General features: G+C 49.0%; 2 protein-coding genes across 2 annotated transcripts in view; one reads left to right on the forward strand and one right to left on the reverse strand.

Moving 5' to 3' along the window:
- Positions 1-7,470: 7,470 nt before the first annotated feature.
- On the reverse strand, positions 7,471-9,758 carry LOC119934721 (basic proline-rich protein-like). The gene is made up of 6 exons (XM_038754270.1): positions 9,623-9,758; positions 8,739-9,588; positions 8,450-8,631; positions 8,051-8,288; positions 7,702-7,947; positions 7,471-7,582 (listed from the first exon to the last, which is right to left on the reverse strand). Exons 1-6 carry the CDS (start codon positions 9,756-9,758, stop codon positions 7,471-7,473), a joined length of 1,764 nt encoding a protein of 587 aa, XP_038610198.1.
- MAP3K3 (mitogen-activated protein kinase kinase kinase 3) overlaps positions 9,665-18,995 on the forward strand; it is an 86,884-nt gene continuing 77,553 nt past the window's right edge. Inside the window, exon 1 of the mRNA XM_038753673.1 lies at positions 9,665-9,760. Coding sequence (XP_038609601.1) covers positions 9,757-9,760 — 4 coding nt within the window. The 5' untranslated portion in view covers positions 9,665-9,756. The remainder of the gene's footprint in view (positions 9,761-18,995) is intronic.

Raw genomic sequence — 18,995 nt, forward strand, 5'->3', positions numbered from 1 at the left:
TGCTTGGGAAGTCCAAGTTGGCACTAGAAGCATTCATTTATTCAATCAGTCGTATTTATTGAGCGCTTACTGTGTGCAGAGCACTGGACTAAGCGCTTGGGAAGTACAAATTGGCAATCCCGCTCTGCCACATACCTGCTGTGTGACCTTGGGCAAGTCACTTAACTTCTCTGAGCCTCAGTTCCCTCATCTGTAAAATGGGGATTAAGACTGTGAGCCCCACGTGGGACAACCTGATCACCTTGTATCCCCCCCAGCGCTTAAAACAGTGCTTTGCACATAGTAAGCGCTTAACAAATGCCATTATTACATTACATTACACTAGAAGCATTCATTTATTCAATCAATCAATCGTATTTATTGAGTGCTTACTGTGTGCAGAGCACTGGACTAAGCGCTTGGGAAGTACAAATGGGCACTAGAAGCATTCATTTATTCAATCAATCAATCGTATTTATTGAGCGCTTACTGTGTGCAGAGCACTGGACTAAGCGCTTGGGAAGTACAAATTGGCACTAGAAGCATTCATTTATTCAATCAATCGCATTTATTGAGCGCTTACTGTGTGCAGAGCACTGGACTAAGCGCTTGGGAAGTACAAATTGGCACTAGAAGCATTCATTTATTCAGTCAATCAATCGTATTGAGCGCTTACTGTGTGCAGAGCACTGGACTAAGCGCTTGGGAAGTACAAATTGGCAATCCCGCTCTGCCTCATACCTGCTGTGTGACCTTGGGCAAGTCACTTAACTTCTCTGAGCCTCAGTTCCCTCATCTGTAAAATGGGGATTAAGACTGTGAGCCCCACGTGGGACAACCTGATCACCTTGTATCCCCCCCAGCGCTTAGAACAGTGCTTTGCACATAGTAAGCGCTTAACAAATGCCATTATTACATTACATTACACTAGAAGCATTCATTTATTCAATCAATCAATCGTATTTATTGAGCGCTTCCTGTGTGCAGAGCACTGGACTAAGCGCTGGGGAAGTACAAATTGGCACTAGAAGCATTCATTTATTCGATCGATCGTATTTATTGAGCGCTTACTGTGTGCAGAGCACTGGACTAAGCGCTTGGGAAGTACAAATTGGCAATCCCGCTCTGCCACATACCTGCTGTGTGACCTTGGGCAAGTCACTTAACTTCTCTGAGCCTCAGTTCCCTCATCTGTAAAATGGGGATTAAGACTGTGAGCCCCACGTGGGACAACCTGATCACCTTGTATCCCCCCCAGCGCTTAGAACAGTGCTTTGCACATAGTAAGCGCTTAACAAATGCCATTATTACATTACATTACACTAGAAGCATTCATTTATTCAATCAATCAATCGTATTTATTGAGCGCTTACTGTGCGCAGAGCACTGGACTAAGCGCTTGGGAAGTGCAAATTGGCACTAGAAGCCTTCATTTATTCGATCGATCGTATTTATTGAGCGCTTACTGTGTGCAGAGCACTGGACTAAGCGCTTGGGAAGTACAAATTGGCACTAGAAGCCTTCATTTATTCAATCAATCGATCGTATTTATTGAGCGCTTCCTGTGTGCAGAGCACTGGACTAAGCGCTTGGGAAGTACAAATTGGCACTAGAAGCCTTCATTTATTCAATCGATCGTATTTATTGAGCGCTTACTGTGTGCAGAGCACTGGACTAAGCGCTTGGGAAGTACAAATTGGCAACATATAGAGACGGTCCCTACCCAGCAGCGGGCTCACAGGCTAAAAGGGGGAGACGGAGAACAAAACCAAACATACTAACAAAATAAAATAAATAGAATAGATATGTGAGCCCACGGTTGGGTAGGGACTGTCTCTAGATGTTGCCAATTTGTACTTCCCAAGCGCTTAGTCCAGTGCTCAATCAATCAATCAATCAATCAATCAATCAATCGTATTTATTGAGCGCTTACTATGTGCAGAGCACTGTACTAAGCGCTTGGGAAGTCCAAATTGGCATCACATAGAGACAGTCCCTACCCAACAGTGGGCTCACAGTCTAAAAGGGGGAGACAGAGAACAGAACCAAACATACCAACAAAATAAAATAAGTAGGATAGAAATGTACAAGTAAAATAAATAGAGTAATAAATATGTACAACCATATATACATATAGTGCTCTGCACACAGTAAGCGCTCAATAAATACGATTGATGATGATGATATGTACAAGTAAAATAAATAGAGTAATAAATACGTACAAACATATATACAGGTGGTGTGGGGGGGGGGATGGAGAGGGGGACGAGGGGGAGAGGAAGGAAGGGGCTCAGTCTGGGAAGGCCTCCCGGAGGAGGTGAGCTCTCAGTAGGGCCTTGAAGGGAGGAAGAGAGCTAGAAGGTGTGGGGCAAATAACTTAATAAACGCCGTAAGTGATATTTTCCCGCGAGAAACAGGGATCGTGTGGAAGTGTGGCCAGTCCTGCACCCGAAAGAGCGGGGACCTGCTTGAGGTCGCCGGTTGTCCGTCGGGGTCTCGGGGCCGGGCTCTGCCCGTCGGTCACGGTCATTTCTCGCCCTCCCCTCTCCCTCTGCCCAGGGGCACAATCAATATGATTGACGATGACGATGCCCGGCCTGAATCAATCAATCAATCAATCAGTCGTATTTATTGAGCGCTTACTATGTGCAGAGCACTGTACTAAGCGCTTGGGAAGTCCAAGTTGGCAACACATAGAGACAGTCCCTACCCAACAGTGGGCTCACAGTCTAAAAGGGGGAGACAGAGGACAGAACCAAACAGACCAACAAAATAAAATGAATAGGATAGAAATGTACAAGTAAAATAAATAGAGTAATAAATATGTACAACCATATATACATCTATACAGGTGCTGTGGGGAAGGGAAGGAGGTAAGATGGGGGGATGGAGAGGGGGACGAGGGGGAGAGGAAGGAGGGGGAAGTTGCGGCATCCCACTGGTGGGGCTGGGGTCCACAGCACCTGTATATATGTATATATGTTTGTACATATTTATTACTCCATTTATTTTACTTGTCCATATCTATTCTATTCATTTTATTTTGTTAGTACGTTTGGTTTTGTTCTCTGTCTCCCCCTTTTAGACTGTGAGCCCACTGTTGGGTAGGGACTGTCTCTAGATGTTGCCAATTTGGACTTCCCAAGCGCTTAGTACAGTGCTCTGCACACAGTAAACGCTCAATAAATACAATTGATGATGATGATGATGATGAAAAGTCCTGCCAGGGTCTTCTTCGGGGGAGTCCTGCCCGCTGCCCCCAGCCAGTTTGCCCAGCTGCACCTCCAGAGAAGCAGCGTGGCTCCGTGGAAAGCCAGGAGTCAGAGGTCATGGGTTCAAATCCCGGCTCCGCCAGCTGTCAGCTGTGTGACTTTGGGCAAGTCGCTTCTCCATTCCTCAGTGACCTCATCTGTAAAATGGGGATTAAAACTGCGAGCCCCCCGTGGGACAACCTGATCAATCAATCAATCGTATTTATTGAGCGCTTACTGTGTGCAGAGCACTGGACTAAGCACTTGGGAAGTACAAGTTGGGAACATTGAATGAATGAATGAATGAAAAGAAGCCATGTGGCTCAGTGGGAAGAGCCCGGGTTTGGGAGTCAGAGGTCATGGGTTCTAATCCCGGCTCCGCCACTTGTCAGCTGTGTGACTTTGCGCAAGTCACTTCACTTCTCTGGGCCTCAGTTCCCTCACCTGGAAAATGGGGATGAAGACCGCGAGCCCCACGTGGGACAACCTCATTGCCTTGTATCCCCCCGGCGCTTAGAACGGTGCTTTGCACTTAGCCCTTAACAAATACCGTCATCATTATTATTAATAAAGAGAATTATACGTATATATGTATTCATTCATTCAATCGTATTTGTTGAGCGCTTACTGTGTGCAGAGCACTGTACTAAGCGCTTGGGAAGTACAAGTTGGCAACATATAGAGGCGGTCCCTACCCAACAGCGGGCTCACAGTACGTATATTTTGATTCATTCATTCAATCGTATTTTTGTAACCTCCCCAGCGCTTAGAACAGTGCTTTGCACATAGCGCTTAACAAATACCATCATTATTATCGTTATCCCTACCGAACCAGACTAGAAGCTCCTTGAGGGCAGGATTGTCTCTACTACTACTAATAGTGATGGCATTTGTTACAAGGTGATCAGGTTGTCCCACGGGGTGCTCACAGGCTTCTTCCCCATTTTGCAGATGAGGGAACTGAGGCCCAGCAAAGTGAAGTGACTTGCCCAAAGTCACCCAGCTGACAATTGGCGGAGCCGGGATTTGAACCCACGACCTCTGACTCCAAAGCCCGGGCTCTTTCCACTGAGCCACGCTGCTTCAAAGAGGCACGTAGGGTCTGAGGCCTTGTACAGCCTCTGCAGAGTTACCTTTAGAAGACAAGACAAGCATGGCCTAGTGGATAAAGTCTGGGCCTGGGAGCCAGGGGGCTTGGGTTCGAATCCTGACTCCACCACTTGCCTGCTGTGCGACCTTGGGTAAGTCACTTCACCATGCCTCAGTTTCTTCAACTGCAAAATGAGGATTTTTTAAAATAGCATTTATTAAGCGCTTACTATGGGCAAAGCACCGTTCTAAGCGCTGGGGAGGTTACAGGTGATCAGGTTGGCCCACGGGGGGCTCCCAGTCTTCATCCCCATTTTCCAGATGAGGGAACTGAGGCCCAGAGAAGTGAAGTGACTTGCCCAAAGTCACCCAGCTGACAATTGGCAGAGCCGGGATTTGTACCCATGATTTGATACCTGTTCTCCCTCCTTTTAATAATAATAATAATAATAATGGCATTTATTAAGCGCTTACTATGTGCAAAGCCCTGTTCTAAGCGCTGGGGAGGTCACAAGGTGATCAGGTTGTCCCACGGGGGGCTCACAGTCTTAATCCCCATTTTCCAGATGAGGGAACTGAGGCCCAGAGAAGTGAAGTGACTTGCCCAAAGTCACCCAGCTGACAATTGGCAGAGCCGGGATTTGTACCCATGATTTGATACCTGTTCTCCCTCCTTTTAATAATAATAATAATAATGGCATTTATTAAGCACTTACTATGTGCAAAGCACTGTTCTAAGTGCTGGGGAGGTCACAAGGTGATCAAGTTGTCCCACGGGGGGCTCACAGTCTTCATCCCCATTTTCCAGATGAGGTAACTGAGGCCCAGCGAAGTGAAGTGACTTGCCCAAAGTCACCCAGCTGACAATTGGCGGAGCCGGGATTTGAACCCACGACCTCTGACTCCAAAGCCCGGGCGCTTTCCACTTCCCCAAGACTGTTGCCAACTTGTACTTCCCAAGCGCTTAGTCCAGTGCTCTGCACACAGTAAGCGCTCAATAAATACGATTGATGATGATGATGACTGAGACTGAGCCCCATGAGGGACAGGGACTGTTTCCAACCTAACTTGTATCCACCCCAACAGACACATAGTAAACGCTTAACAAATACCATTAAATTTCTTTTTTAAAAAAGATGTGTTGACGCCACCCCACCCCGCCTTCGGAAAAGATGGGAGACAGGAGAAATTTGTCTTAAGACACGGAAAGCTAAAGACCGCCAACTAGTACGCGAGAAGCGGCGTGGCTTAGTGGAAAGAGCACGGGCTTGGGAGACAGGTTGTGGGTTCGAATCTCCCCCAGTGCTTAGAACGGTGCTTTGTACATAGAGCTTAATAAATACCATCATTATCAATCAATCAATCGTATTTATTGAGCGCTTACTGTGTGCAGAGCACTGGACTAAGCGCTTGGGAAGTCCAAGTTGGCAACATATAGAAACAGTCCCTACCCAACAGTGGGCTCACAGTCTAAAAGGGGGAGACAGAGAAATTATAATAATATCATTTATATATTATATCATATTAAATATAGTCATTATTATTATTATTAGTGCATAGAGCCCGGCCTGGGAGTCGGAAGGACCACCTGTCTGCTGTGTGACCTTGTGTGAGTCGCTTCCCTTCTCTGGGCCTCAGTTCCCTCATCTGGAAAATGGGGATGAAGACTGAGCCCCACATGGGACAGGGATTGGGTCCGGCACCTAACAAATACCATAGTAATAATGATGGTATTTGTTAAGCACTTACTCTGTGCCAAGCACCGTTCTAAGCACTGGGGTAGATACAAGGTAATCGGGGTTATTATTATTAGTGCTTAATAAATAATAATAATAATGATGGTATTTGTTAAGTGCTTACTCTGTGCCAAGCACTGTTCTAAGCACTGGGGTAGATACAAGGTAATCGGGGTTATTATTATTAGTGCTTAATAAATAATAATAATGATGGTATTTGTTAAGCGCTTACTCTGTGCCAAGCACTAAGAGTGGGGTAGATACAAGGTAATTTGGGTTATTACTATTAGTGCTTAATAAATAATAATAATAATAATAATGATGGTATTTGTTAAGTGCTTACTCTGTGCCAAGCACCGTTTTAAGCGCTGGGGTAGATACAAGGTCATTGGGTTGTTTATTATTATTAGTAAGTGCTTAATTAATAAGAATAATAATGATATTTGTTAAGTGCTTACTATGTGCCAAGCACTGTTCTAAGCGCTGGCGTAATAATAATAATAATGATGGCATTTATTAAGCGCTTACTATGTGCAAAAGACTGTTCTAAGCGCTGGGGAGGTTACAGGGCAATCAGGTTGTCCCACGGGGGGGCTCCCAGTCTTCATCCCCATTTGACAGATGAGGGAACTGAGGCACGGAGAAGTGAAGTGGCTCGCCCAAAGTCACACAGCTGACAAGGGGCAAAGTTAGGATTAGAACCCACGACCTCAGACTCCCAAGCCCGGGCTCTCCCCAATACACAAAGTAGGCGCTCCATAAATACTGCTGTTCCCAATTGCTGTTACTAATTATTGTTACTAAGCAGCGTGGCTCAGTGGAAAGAGCGCAGGTTTTGGAGTCAGGGGTCATGGGTTCAAATCCCGGCTCTGCCAATTGTCAGCTGGGTGACTTTGGGCAAGTCACTTCTCTGGGCCTCAGTTCCCTCATCTGGAAAATGGGGATGAAGACTGGGAGCCCCCCGTGGGACAACCTGATCACCTTGTAACCTCCCCAGCGCTTAGAACAGTGCTTTGCACATAGTAAGCGCTTAATAAATGCCATTATTATTATTATTATTATCATTATTAAGCCACAATGCTTCTTGATGCTATTGATGATGATGATGATGAGCCGGAGCCTGTAGCCTCAGCAGGTGGGGAGGAGACCTCCAGCGCCGTTCGAAGGTGGTTAGGAGGAGCGCCTAGTACAGTGCCCTGCACACAGGAAGCGCTCAATAAATACGATTGAATAAGTGAATGAATGAAATGCAAACCCCTTGCGGACCAGAATCGCATCTACCAACTGGTCCCCAGCGCCTAGTACAGTGCCGCGCCTGCAGAGGGCGCTCAATAAGAAGCCGGCGCGCGCCGCACGTGACCTCCAGGCGGTTCCAGCCTGGGCGGGGCTCCAATCGCAGCCACCGATTGGCCCAGCTAGGGGGTGGGCGGGGCCCTCCCGATGATCGGCAGCCAATCAGAGTGCGCGGGGAGGGGGCGGGCCCTGGCCGCGGCCTCCTCTTCTCCCATTGGCCGCCGAGGAGGAATTCTCCATTAGCGGGGCGGGGTGGGGGGGAGAGAAAGAGTGGTCGTCCGGGATTGGCGGGCGCAGATGGAGGGGCGGGGCTTGGCTGCAACGGATTGGCGGGTTTCGGGGCGGGGCCTGACCTCCGCTGGGGGCGCGCGGATTGGCGGGCGCAGATTTCGGGGGCGGGGCCCGGCTGCAACGGATTGGCGAGCGCGGATTTCGGGGCGGGGCCTGCGGGGACGCGCGGATTGGCGGGCGCAGACGTAGGGGCGGGGCCTATCGGGGGCGGGGGAGCGCGCGGATTGGCAGGCGCCGACTTCGGGGGCGGGGCCTGTCGGGGGGCGGGGAAGCGCGCGGTGTGGCGGGAGCGGATTTCGGGGCGGGGCCTGGGGGGTCGCGCGGATTGGCGGGCGCAGATCTAGGGGTGGGGCCTGGGGGCCGGGAGAGCGTGCGGATTGGCGGGGGCCGATTTCGGGGGCGGGGCCTGACTGCAACAGATTGGCGGGCGCGGATTTCGGGGCGGGGCCTGAGGGGGCCGAGGGAGCGCGCGGATTGGCGGGCGCCGACTTCGGGGGCGGGGTCTGACTGCAACAGATTGGCGGGCGCAGATCTAGGGGCGGGGCCTGTCGGGGGCGGAGGAGCGCGCAGATTGGTGGGGGCTGATTTCGGGGTGGGGCCTGAAGGGAGCGCGCGGATTTGCGGGCGCAGATATAAGGGCGGGGCCTATCTGGGGCAGGAGAGCGCGCGGATTGGCGGGCGCCGATTTCGGGGGGCGGGGCCTGACTGCAACAGATTGGAGGGCACAGCTCTCGGGGAGGGGCCTGTCGGGGTCGGGGGAGCGCGCGGATTGGCGGGGGCGGATTTCGGGGCGGGTCCTTGGGATCGCACGGATTGACGGGCGTTTATCTAGGGGCGGGGGGCCCTTTGGGGGGCGGGGAGCGTGCGGATTGGCGGGCACAGATTTCGGGGGCGGGGCCTGACTGCCACGGAATGGCGTGCGCGGATTTCGGGGCGGGGCCTGGGGGCCGGGGGAGCGCGCGGATTGGTGGGGGCGGATTTCGGGGTGGGGCCTGAGGGGAGCGCGCGGATTGGCGGGCGCAGTTATAAGGGCGGGGCCTATCGGGGGCTGGAGAGCGCGCGGATTGGCGGGGGCCGATTTCGGGGGGCGGGGCCTGACTGCAACGGATTGGCGGGCGCGGATTTCGGGGCGGGGCCTGTCGGGGGCAGGAGAGCGCGCGGATTGGCGGGCGCCGACTTCGGGGGGGCGGGGCCTGACTGCAACGGATTGGCGGGCGCAGATCGCGGGGGGGGGGGCGCCTGTCGGGGCCGGGGAAACGCGCGGATTGGCGGGGGCGGATTAGGGGGCGGGGCCTGAGGGAAGCGCGCGGATTGACGGGCGCAGGTCTCGGGGCGGGGCCTCTCGGGGTAGGAGAGCGCGCGGATTGGCGGGCGCCGACTTCGGGGGCGTGGCCTGACTGCAACAGATTGGCGGGCGCAGATCTCGGGGGGGGGCGCCTGTCGGGGCCGGGGAAACGCGCGGACTGGCGGGGGCGGATTAGGGGGCGGGGCCTGAGGGAAGCGCGCGGATTGGCGGGCGCAGATCTCGGGGCGGGGCCCCTCGGGGCAGGAGAGCGCGCGGATTGGCGGGCGCCGACTTCGGGGGGCGGGGCCTGACCGCAACAGATTGGCGGGCGCAGATATCGGGGGTGGGGGGGGGGCCTGTCGGGGCCGGGGAAACGCGCGGATTGGCGGGGGCGGATTAGGGGGCGGGGCCTGAGGGAAGCGGGCGGATTGGCGGGCGCAGATCTCGGGGCGGGACCCCTCGGGGGCAGGGGAGCGCGCGGATTGGCGGGCGCCGACTTCGGGGGGCGGGGGAGCGCGCGGATTGGCGGGCGCCGGCCTCGGGGGCGGGGCCTGGCCGCCACCGACGGGCGGGCGCCGATTGGCGGGGGCCGGCCTCGGGGGCGGGTCCCGCCGTGCGTCGGGGCCGCGGATTGGCGGGCGGGGCGGTGAGTGACGGGCGGGGACTGCGCGGCCAGCGGTTTGTTTTTCGGAGCCTGCCTTCCTGGGGACGGGCAGGTAGCGGGGCCGCCGACGCCAAAGCCGCCGCCTCCGCCGCGCGGCCCTCCGGGATGCAACCCGGGCTGTGGAGGTGACCTTTGACCCGCTGCCCCAACGCCAACGCCAACGCCGCCATGGGTGAGTGCGGCCCGGCCCCGGTCACTTCCTCCCCCCCCCCCCCCCCCGGCTCGGGCAGTCATTCATTCATTCCTTCCTTCCTTCCTTCATTCATTCACGCATCCCACCGCCTCGATGGAGCGCTCACTACGTGCAGGGCAATCATCCATTCATTCAAGCGGCGCGGCTTGGGAGTCGGAGGTCGTGGGTTCGAATCCCGCCCCCCCCGCAGCAATCAATCAATCAATCGTATTTATTGAGCGCTTACTGTGTGCAGAGCACTGGACTAAGCGCTTGGGAAGTACAAATTGGCATCACATAGAGACAGTCCCTACCCAACAGTGGGCTCACAGTCTAAAAGGGGGAGACAGAGAACAGAACCAAACATACCAACAAAATAAAATAAGTAGGATAGAAATGTACAAGTAAAATAAATAAATAAATAAATAAATAAATAGAGTAATAAATATGTACAACCATATATACATATATACAGGTGCTGTGGGGAAGGGAAGGAGGTAAGCCCCGCATGTCTGCTGGGCGACCTTCACTTCTCTGGGCCTCAGTTCCCTCATCTGTAAAATGGGAATGAAGACCGTGAGCCCCCCCGTGGGACAACCTCATCTCCTGGTGTTCCCCCCCAGCGCTTAGAACAGTGCTTTGCACATCATCATCATCAATCGTATTTATTGAGACTGTGAGCCCACTGTTGGGTAGGGACCGTCTCTAGATGTTGCCAATTTGTACTTCCCAAGCGCTTAGTACAGTGCTCTGCACATAGTAAGCGCTCAATAAATACAATTGATGATGATTATTGAGCGCTTACTATGTGCAGAGCACTGTGCTAAGTGCTTGGGAAGTACAAGTAAGCGCTTAACAAATATATGTATATATATATGTTTGTACATATTTATTACTCTGTTGATTTATTTATTTTACTTGTACATATCTAGTCTATTTATTTTATTTTGTTAGTATGTTTGGTTTTGTTCTCTGTCTCCCCCTTTTAGACTGTGAGCCCACTGTTGGGTAGGGACCGTCTCTAGATGTTGCCGATTTGTACTTCCCAAGCGCTTAGTCCAGTGCTCTGCACATAGTAAGCGCTCAATAAATACGATTGATGATGATGATTGAGCGCTTACTATGTGCAGAGCACTGGACTAAGCGCTTGGGAAGTACAAGTAAGCGCTTAACAAATATATGTATATATATATATATGTTTGTACATATTTATTACTCTATTTGTTTATTTTACTTGTACATATCTATTCTATTTATTTTATTTTGTTAGTATGTTTGGGTTTGTTCTCCGTCTCCCCCTTTTAGACCGTGAGCCCACTGTTGGGTAGGGACCGTCTCTAGATGTTGCCGATTTGTACTTCCCAAGCGCTTAGTCCAGTGCTCTGCACATAGTAAGCGCTCAATAAATACGATTGATGATGATGATTGAGCGCTTACTATGTGCAGAGCACTGGACTAAGCGCTTGGGAAGTACAAGTAAGCGCTTAACAAATATATGCATATATATATATGTTTGTACATATTTATTACTCTATTTATTTTTTTTACTTGTACGTATCTATTCTATTTATTTTATTTTGTTAGTATGTTTGGTTTTGTTCTCTGTCTCCCCCTTTTGGACTGCGAGCCCACTGTTGGGTAGGGACTGTCTCTACATGTTGCCAATTTGGACTTCCCAAGCGCTTAGGACAGCGCTCTGCACATAGTAAGCGCTCAATAAATACGATTGATGATGATGATGATGATTGAGCGCTTACTATGTGCAGAGCACTGTACTAAGCGCTTGGGAAGTGCAAGTAAGCACTTAACAAATATATGTGTATATATATATGTTTGTACATATTTATTACTCTATTTATTTATTTATTTTACTTGTGCATATCTGTTCTATTTATTTTATTTTGTTAGTATGTTTGGTTTTGTTCTCCGTCTCCCCCTTTTAGACTGTGAGCCCACTGGTGGGTAGGGACTGTCTCTAGGTGTTGCCAATTTGGACTTCCCAAGCGCGTAGTACAGCGCTCTGCACACAGTAAGCGCTCAATAAATACGGTTGATGATGATGATGATGATGATTGAGCGCTTACTATGTGCAGAGCACTGTACTAAGCGCTTGGGAAGTACAAGTAAGCACCTAACAAATATATGTATATATATATGTTTGTACATATTTATTACTCTATTTATTTTACTTGTACATATCTATTCTATTTATTTTATTTTGTTAGTATGTTTGGTTTTGTTCTCTGTCTCCCCCTTCTAGACTGTGAGCCCGCTGTTGGGTAGGGGCCGTCTCTAGATGTTGCCAATTTGTACTTCCCAAGCGCTTAGTCCAGTGCTCTGCACACAGTAAGTGCTCAATAAATACGATTGATGATGATGATGATGATTGAGCGCTTACTATGTGCAGAGCACTGGACTAAGCGCTTGGGAAGTACAAGTAAGCGCTTAACAAGTATATGTATATATATATGTTTGTACATATTTATTACTCTATTTATTTATTTTATTTGTACATATCTAGTCTATTTATTTTATTTTGTTAGTATGTTTGGTTTTGTTCTCTGTCTCCCCCTCTAGACTGTGAGCCCACTGTTGGGTAGGGGCCGTCTCTAGATGTTGCCAATTTGTACTTCCCAAGCGCTTAGTCCAGTGCTCTGCACACAGTAAGTGCTCAATAAATACGATTGATGATGATGATGATGATTGAGCGCTTACTATGTGCAGAGCACTGGACTAAGCGCTTGGGAAGTACAAGTAAGCGCTTAACAAGTATATGTATATATATATATATGTTTGTACATATTTATTACTCTATTTATTTATTTTACTTGTACATATCTAGTCTATTTTATTTTGTTAGTATGTTTGGTTTTGTTCTCTGTCTCCCCCTTTTAGACCATGAGCCCACCGTTGGGTAGGGACCGTCTCTAGATGTTGCCAATTTGGACTTCCCAAGCGCTTAGTACGGCGCTCTGCACATAGTAAGCGCTCAATAAATACGATTGATGATGATGATGATGACAAATACCGGCATTATTATTCAGTCGTACTTCCCAAGCGCCTAGTCCAGTTCTCTGCACGCAGCGCTCAATAAATACGCTTCGTCCAGTGCTCTGCACACAGTAAGCATTCAATAAATTCTGTCAATCAATCAATCGTATTGAGCGCTTACTGTGTGCAGAGCACTGGACTAAGCGCTTGGGAAGTACAAGTTGGCAACATCTAGATATGGTCCCTGCCCAACAGCGGGCTCGCAGACTAGAATTTGTATGTATGTATGTTTGTGCATATTTATTACTCTATTTATTTTACTTGTCCATATCTATTGTATTTATTTTATTTTGTTAGTATGTTTGGTTTTGTTTTCTGTCTCCCCCTTCTAGCCTGTGAGCCCGCTGTTGGGTAGGGACCGTCTCTAGATGTTGCCAACTTGGACTTTCCAAGCGCTTAGTCCAGTGCTCTGCACACAGCGCTCAATAAATACGCTTCGTCCAGCGCTCTGCACACAGTGAGCGCTCAATAAATTCAATCAATCAATCAGTCGTATTTATTGAGTGCTTACTGTATGCAGAGCACTGGACGAAGCGCTTGGGAAGTCCAAGTTGGCAACATATAGAGACGGTCCCTACGTGGGACAACCTGATCACTTTGTACCCCCCCCCCCCCAGCGCTTAGAACAGTGCTTTGCACATAGTAAGCGCTTAACAAATGCCAACATTATTATTATTATTATTATTATTATTACCCAACAGTGGGCTCACGCACTTACTATGTGCAGAGCATTCATTCAGTCAATCAATCAATCAATCAATCGTATTTATTGAGCGCTTACTGCGTGCAGAACACTGGACTAAGCGCTTGGGAAGTACAAGCTGGCAACACATAGAGACAGTCCCTACCCAACAATCAATCAATCAATCAATTGTATTTATTGAGCTCTTACTGTGTGCAGAGCGCTGTACTAAGCGCTTGGGAAGTACAAGCTGGCAACATCTAGAGATGGTCCCTACCCACCAGTGGGCTCACAGGCTAAAAGGGGGAGACAGAGAACAAAACCAAACATACTAACAAAATAAAAATAAATAGAATAGATATGTACAAGTAAAATAAATAAATAAATAGAGTAATAAATATGTACAAACATATGTACATATAAATTCCAGCCTGTGAGCCCGCTGTTGGGTAGGGACTGTCTCTAGATGTTGCCAACTTGGACTGCCCAAGTGCCTAGTCCAGTGCTCTGTGCACAGTTAGCGCTCAGTAAATATGACTGACTGACTGAATGAATGAATAAATACAATTGAATGAATGAATTTATTGAGCGCTTACTGTACAGTGCTCTGCACACAGTAAGTGCTCAGTAAATATGATTGAATGAATGAATTAATTTATTGAGCACTTACTGTACAGTGCTCTGCACACAGTAAGCGCTCAATAAATACGATTGAATGAATGAGTGAATGAATTTATTGAGTGTGTGCAGAGCACTGGACTAAGCGCTTGGGAAGTCCAAGTTGGCAACATCTAGAGACGGTCCCTACCCAACAGCGGGCTCGCAGGCTAGAAGGGGGAGACGGACAACAGAACAAAACATATTAACAAAATAAGATAAATAGAATAAATATGTCCAAGTAAAATAAATAGAGTAATAAATCTGCACAAACATATATACAGGTGCTGTGGGGAGGGGAAGAAGGTAAGCCGTGGGGGGGATGGGGAGCACTTAGTACAGTGCTCTGCACACAGTAAGTGCTCAATCAAGACGATGGAATGCGTGAAGGAAGCACTCATTAATTTAAGTTCATTCATTCATTCAAAAGTATTTATTGAGCGCTTACTGTGTGCAGAGCACTGGACTAAGCGCTCGGGAAGTCCAAGTTGGCAACATCTAGAGACGGTCCCTACCCAACAGCGGGCTCACAGTCTAGAAGGGGGAGACGGACAACAAAACAAAACAAAGCACATTAACAAAATAAAATAAATAGAATAGTAAATATGTCCAAGTAAAATAAATAGAGTAATAAATCTGTACAAACATATATACATCTATACAGGTGCTGTGGGGAGGGGAAGGAGGTAAGTCGGGGGGATGGGGAGGAGGGGGAGGGGGAGAGGAAGGAGGGGGCTCAATCTGTGTGCAGAGCACTGTACTAAGCGCTTGGGAAGGCCAAGTTGGCAACATCTAGACACGGTCCCTACCCAACAGTGGGCTCACAGTCTAGAAGGGGGGAGACAGACAACAAAACAAAACATATTAACAAAATAAAATAAATAGAATAAGATATGTACAAGTAAAATAAATAAATAGAATAATAAATACGTACAAACATATATACGGGTGATATACATATACACTGTACTAAACGCTGGGGAAGCAGAATAATAATAATAATGATGATGATGGTATTTGTTAAGCGCTTACTGGATGCCAAGCACTGTTCTAAGCGCTGAGGTAGATACAAGGTAATGAGGTTGCCCCACATGGGGCTCACAGTCTTAATCGGAGAAACAGCATGGCTCAGTGGAAAGAGCCCGGGCTTTGGAGTCAGAGGTTGTGGGTTCAAATCCCGGCTCCGCCACTTGTCAGCTGGGTGATTTTGGGTAAGTCACACAGTAAGCGCTCAATAAATACGATTGATGATGTTGATGACTTCACTTCTCTGGGCCTCAGTTCCCTCATCTGTAAACTGGGGATGAAGACTGTGAGCCCCACGTGGGACAACCTGATCACCTCGGAACCTCCCCAGCGCTTAGAGCAGTGCTTTGCACATAGTAAGCGCTTAATAAATGCCATTATTATTATTATTATTAATCCTCATTTTACAGATAATAATAATAATGGCATTTATTAAGCGCTTACTATGTACAAAGCACTGCTGTAAGCGCTGGGGAGGTTACAAGGTGATCAGGTTGTCCCAGAGGGGGTTCACAGTCTTAATCCCCATTTTACAGATGAGGTCACTGAGGCCCAGAGAAGTGAAGTGACTTGCCCAAAGTCACCCAGCTGACAGTTGGAAGAGCTGGAATTTGAACCCACAACCTCTGACTCCAAAGCCCCGGCTCTTTCCACTGAGCCACGCTGCTTTCTCTACAGATGAGGGACTAGAGGCCCAGAGAAGTGAAGTGACTTGCCCAAAGTCACCCAGCTCATAAGTGGCAGAGCAGGGATTAGAACCCACGACCTCTGACTCCCAAGCCGGTGCTCTTTCCTCTCGGCAACATCTAGAGAACTGTCCCTACCCACCAACGGGCTCTCAGGCTAGAAGGGGGAGACAGACAACAAAACAAAACAAAACAAAACATGTGGACGGGTGTCCAAATAGAATAAATAGAATTATAGCTACATGTACACCATTAACAAAATAAATAGAATAGTAAATAGGTACAAATATCCACAAGTGCTGTGGGAAGAGGAAGGGCGTAGAGCAGGGGGAGGGAGGAGGAGGAGAGGGAAATAATAACAATAATAATGGTGGTATTCAGAAGCAGCGTGGCTCGGTGGAAAGAGCCCGGGCTTTGGAGTCAGAGGTCCTGGGTTCGAATGCCGGCTCCGCCACATGTCTGCTGTGTGACCTTGGGCAAGTCACTTCACTTCTCGGAGCCTCAGTTACCTCATCTGGAAAATGGGGATGATGACTGTGAGCCCCACGCGGGACAACCTGATCACCTTGTATCCCCCCAGCGCTTAGAACAGTGCTTTGCACATAGTAAGCGCTTAACGAATGCCATTATTATTATTATTATTCAGCACAGCTCAGTGTACAGATTTATTACTCTATTTAATTTACTTGTACATGTTTACTATTCTATTTATTTTGTTAATGATGTGCATCTAGCTTTACTTCTGTTTATTCTGCTGACTTGACACCCGACCACATTTTTTGTTGTGTTGTCTGTCTCCCCCTTCTAGCCTGTGAGCCCGCTGTTGGGTAGGGACCGTCTCTAGATGTTGCCAACTTGTACTTCCCAAGCGCCGAGTCCAGTGCTCTGCACACAGTAAGCGCTCAATAAATACGATTGATTGATTGATTGATATGTAGCCGACTTGGACTTCCCAAGCACGTAGTCCAGTGCTCTCTGCACACAGTAAGCGCTCAATAAATACGATTGAATGAATGAAAGAGGCCAGGCTTTGGAGTCGGAGGTCATCATCATCATCATCAATCGTATTTATTGAGCGCTTACTATGTGCAGAGCACTGTACTAAGCGCTTGGGAAGTCCAAGTTGGCAACATCTAGAGACGGTCCCTACCCAACAGTGGGCTCACAGTCTAAACAGGGGAGACAGAGAACAAAACCAAACATACTAACAAAATAAAATAAATAGAATAGATATGTACAAGTAAAATGAATAAATAAATAAATAGAGTAATAAATATGTACAAACATATATCCATATATACAGGTGCTGTGGGGAAGAGAAGGAGGTAAGATGGGGGGGTGGAGAGGGGGACGAGGGGGAGAGGAAGGAAGGGGCTCAGTCTGGGAAGGCCTCCTGGAGGAGGTGAGCTCTCAGTAGGGCCTTGATCATAGGTCATGGGTTCTAATCCCGGCTCCGCCAATTGTCAGCTGTGTGACTTTGGGCAAGTCACTTTTCTGGGCCTCAGTGACCTCATCTGTAAAATGGGGATGAAGACTGGAAGCCCCCCCATGGGACAACCTGATCACCTTGTAACCTCCCCAGCGCTTAGAACAGTGCTTTGCACGGAGTAATGCAAGATTATCAGGTTGTCCCCCGTGGGGCTCCCAGTCTTCATCCCCGTTTTACAGATGAGGGAACTGGGGCTCAGAGAAGTGAAGTGACTTGCCCAAGGTCACACAGCTGACAATAATAATAATAATAATGATGGCATTTATTAAGCGCTTACTATGTGCAAAGCACTGTTCTAAGCGCTGGGGAGGTGACAAGGTGATCAGGTTGTCCCACGGGGGGCTCCCAGTCTTCATCCCCGTTTTACAGATGAGGGAACTGAGGCCCAGAGAAGTGAAGCGACTTGCCCAGAGTCACCCAGCTGGCAACTGGCGGAGCCGGGTTCGAACCCGTGACCTCTGACTCCAAAGCCCGGGCTCTTTCCACTGAGCCACGCTGCTTCTCAGGTTCAGGCTCAGAAAAAGTGGGGGTTGAGTGTGGGAAGGCCTCCTGGAGGAGGTGAGCTCTCAGTAGGGCCTTGAAGGGAGGAAGAGAGCGAGCTTGGCGGATGTGAGCCCACTGTTGGGTAGGGACTGTCTCTATATGTTGCCAATTTGTACTTCCCAAGTGCTTAGTACAGTGCTCTGCACAGAGTAAGCGCTCAGTAAATACGATTGATGATGATGTGCGGAGGGAGGGAATTCCGGGCCAGGGGGAGGACGTGGGCCGGGGGGCGACGGCGGGACGGGCGAGAACGAGGCCTAACGGTGAGGAGGTTAGCACAGTCCGGCCGGGCTCCGATAATAACAGTAACGATGGTAGCCTGGCCTAGTGAGTAGAGCCCGGCCTTGAGAGTCAGAAGGTCATGGGTTCTAATCCCGGCTCCACCACTTGTCAGCTGGGTGACCTTGGGTGAGTCACTTCAATCAATCAATCCATCGTATTTATTGAGCGCTTACTGTGTGCAGAGCACTGTACTAAGCGCTTGACTTCACTTCTCTGGGCCTCAGTTACCTCATCTGTCAAATGGGGATCGAGACGGTGAGCCCCACACGAGACAGGGGACTGTGTCCAACCCAATTTGCTTGTATCAGTGATAATAATAATAACGATGATGACATTTGTGAAGCGCTTACTATGTGCAAAGCACAGTTCTAAGCGCTGGGAGGGATACAAGGTGATCAGGTTGTCCCGCATGGGGCTCACAGGCTTCATCCCCATTTTACAGATGAGGGAACTGAGGCCCAGAGAGGTTAAGTGACTTGCCCAAGGTCACCCAGCAGGCAAGTGGCAGCGTGAAGCAGCGTGGCTCAGTGGAAAGAGCCAGGGCTTTGGAGTCAGAGGTCATGGGTTCAAATCCCAGCTCCGCCAACTGTCAGCTGTGTGACTTTGGGCAAGTCACTTCACTTCTCTGGGCCTTAGTTACCCCATCTGTAAAATGGGGATTAAAATTGTGAGCCCCCCGTGGGACAACCTGATCTCCTTGTAACCTCCCCAGCGCTTAGAACAGTGCTTTGCACATAGTAAGTGCTTAACAAATACCAACATTATTATTATTATTATTATTAAGTGGCAGAGCTGGGATTAGAACCTATGACCTCTGAC

Source organism: Tachyglossus aculeatus, chromosome 11 (assembly GCF_015852505.1).
Source record: "Tachyglossus aculeatus isolate mTacAcu1 chromosome 11, mTacAcu1.pri, whole genome shotgun sequence".
NCBI lineage: Eukaryota > Metazoa > Chordata > Mammalia > Monotremata > Tachyglossidae > Tachyglossus > Tachyglossus aculeatus.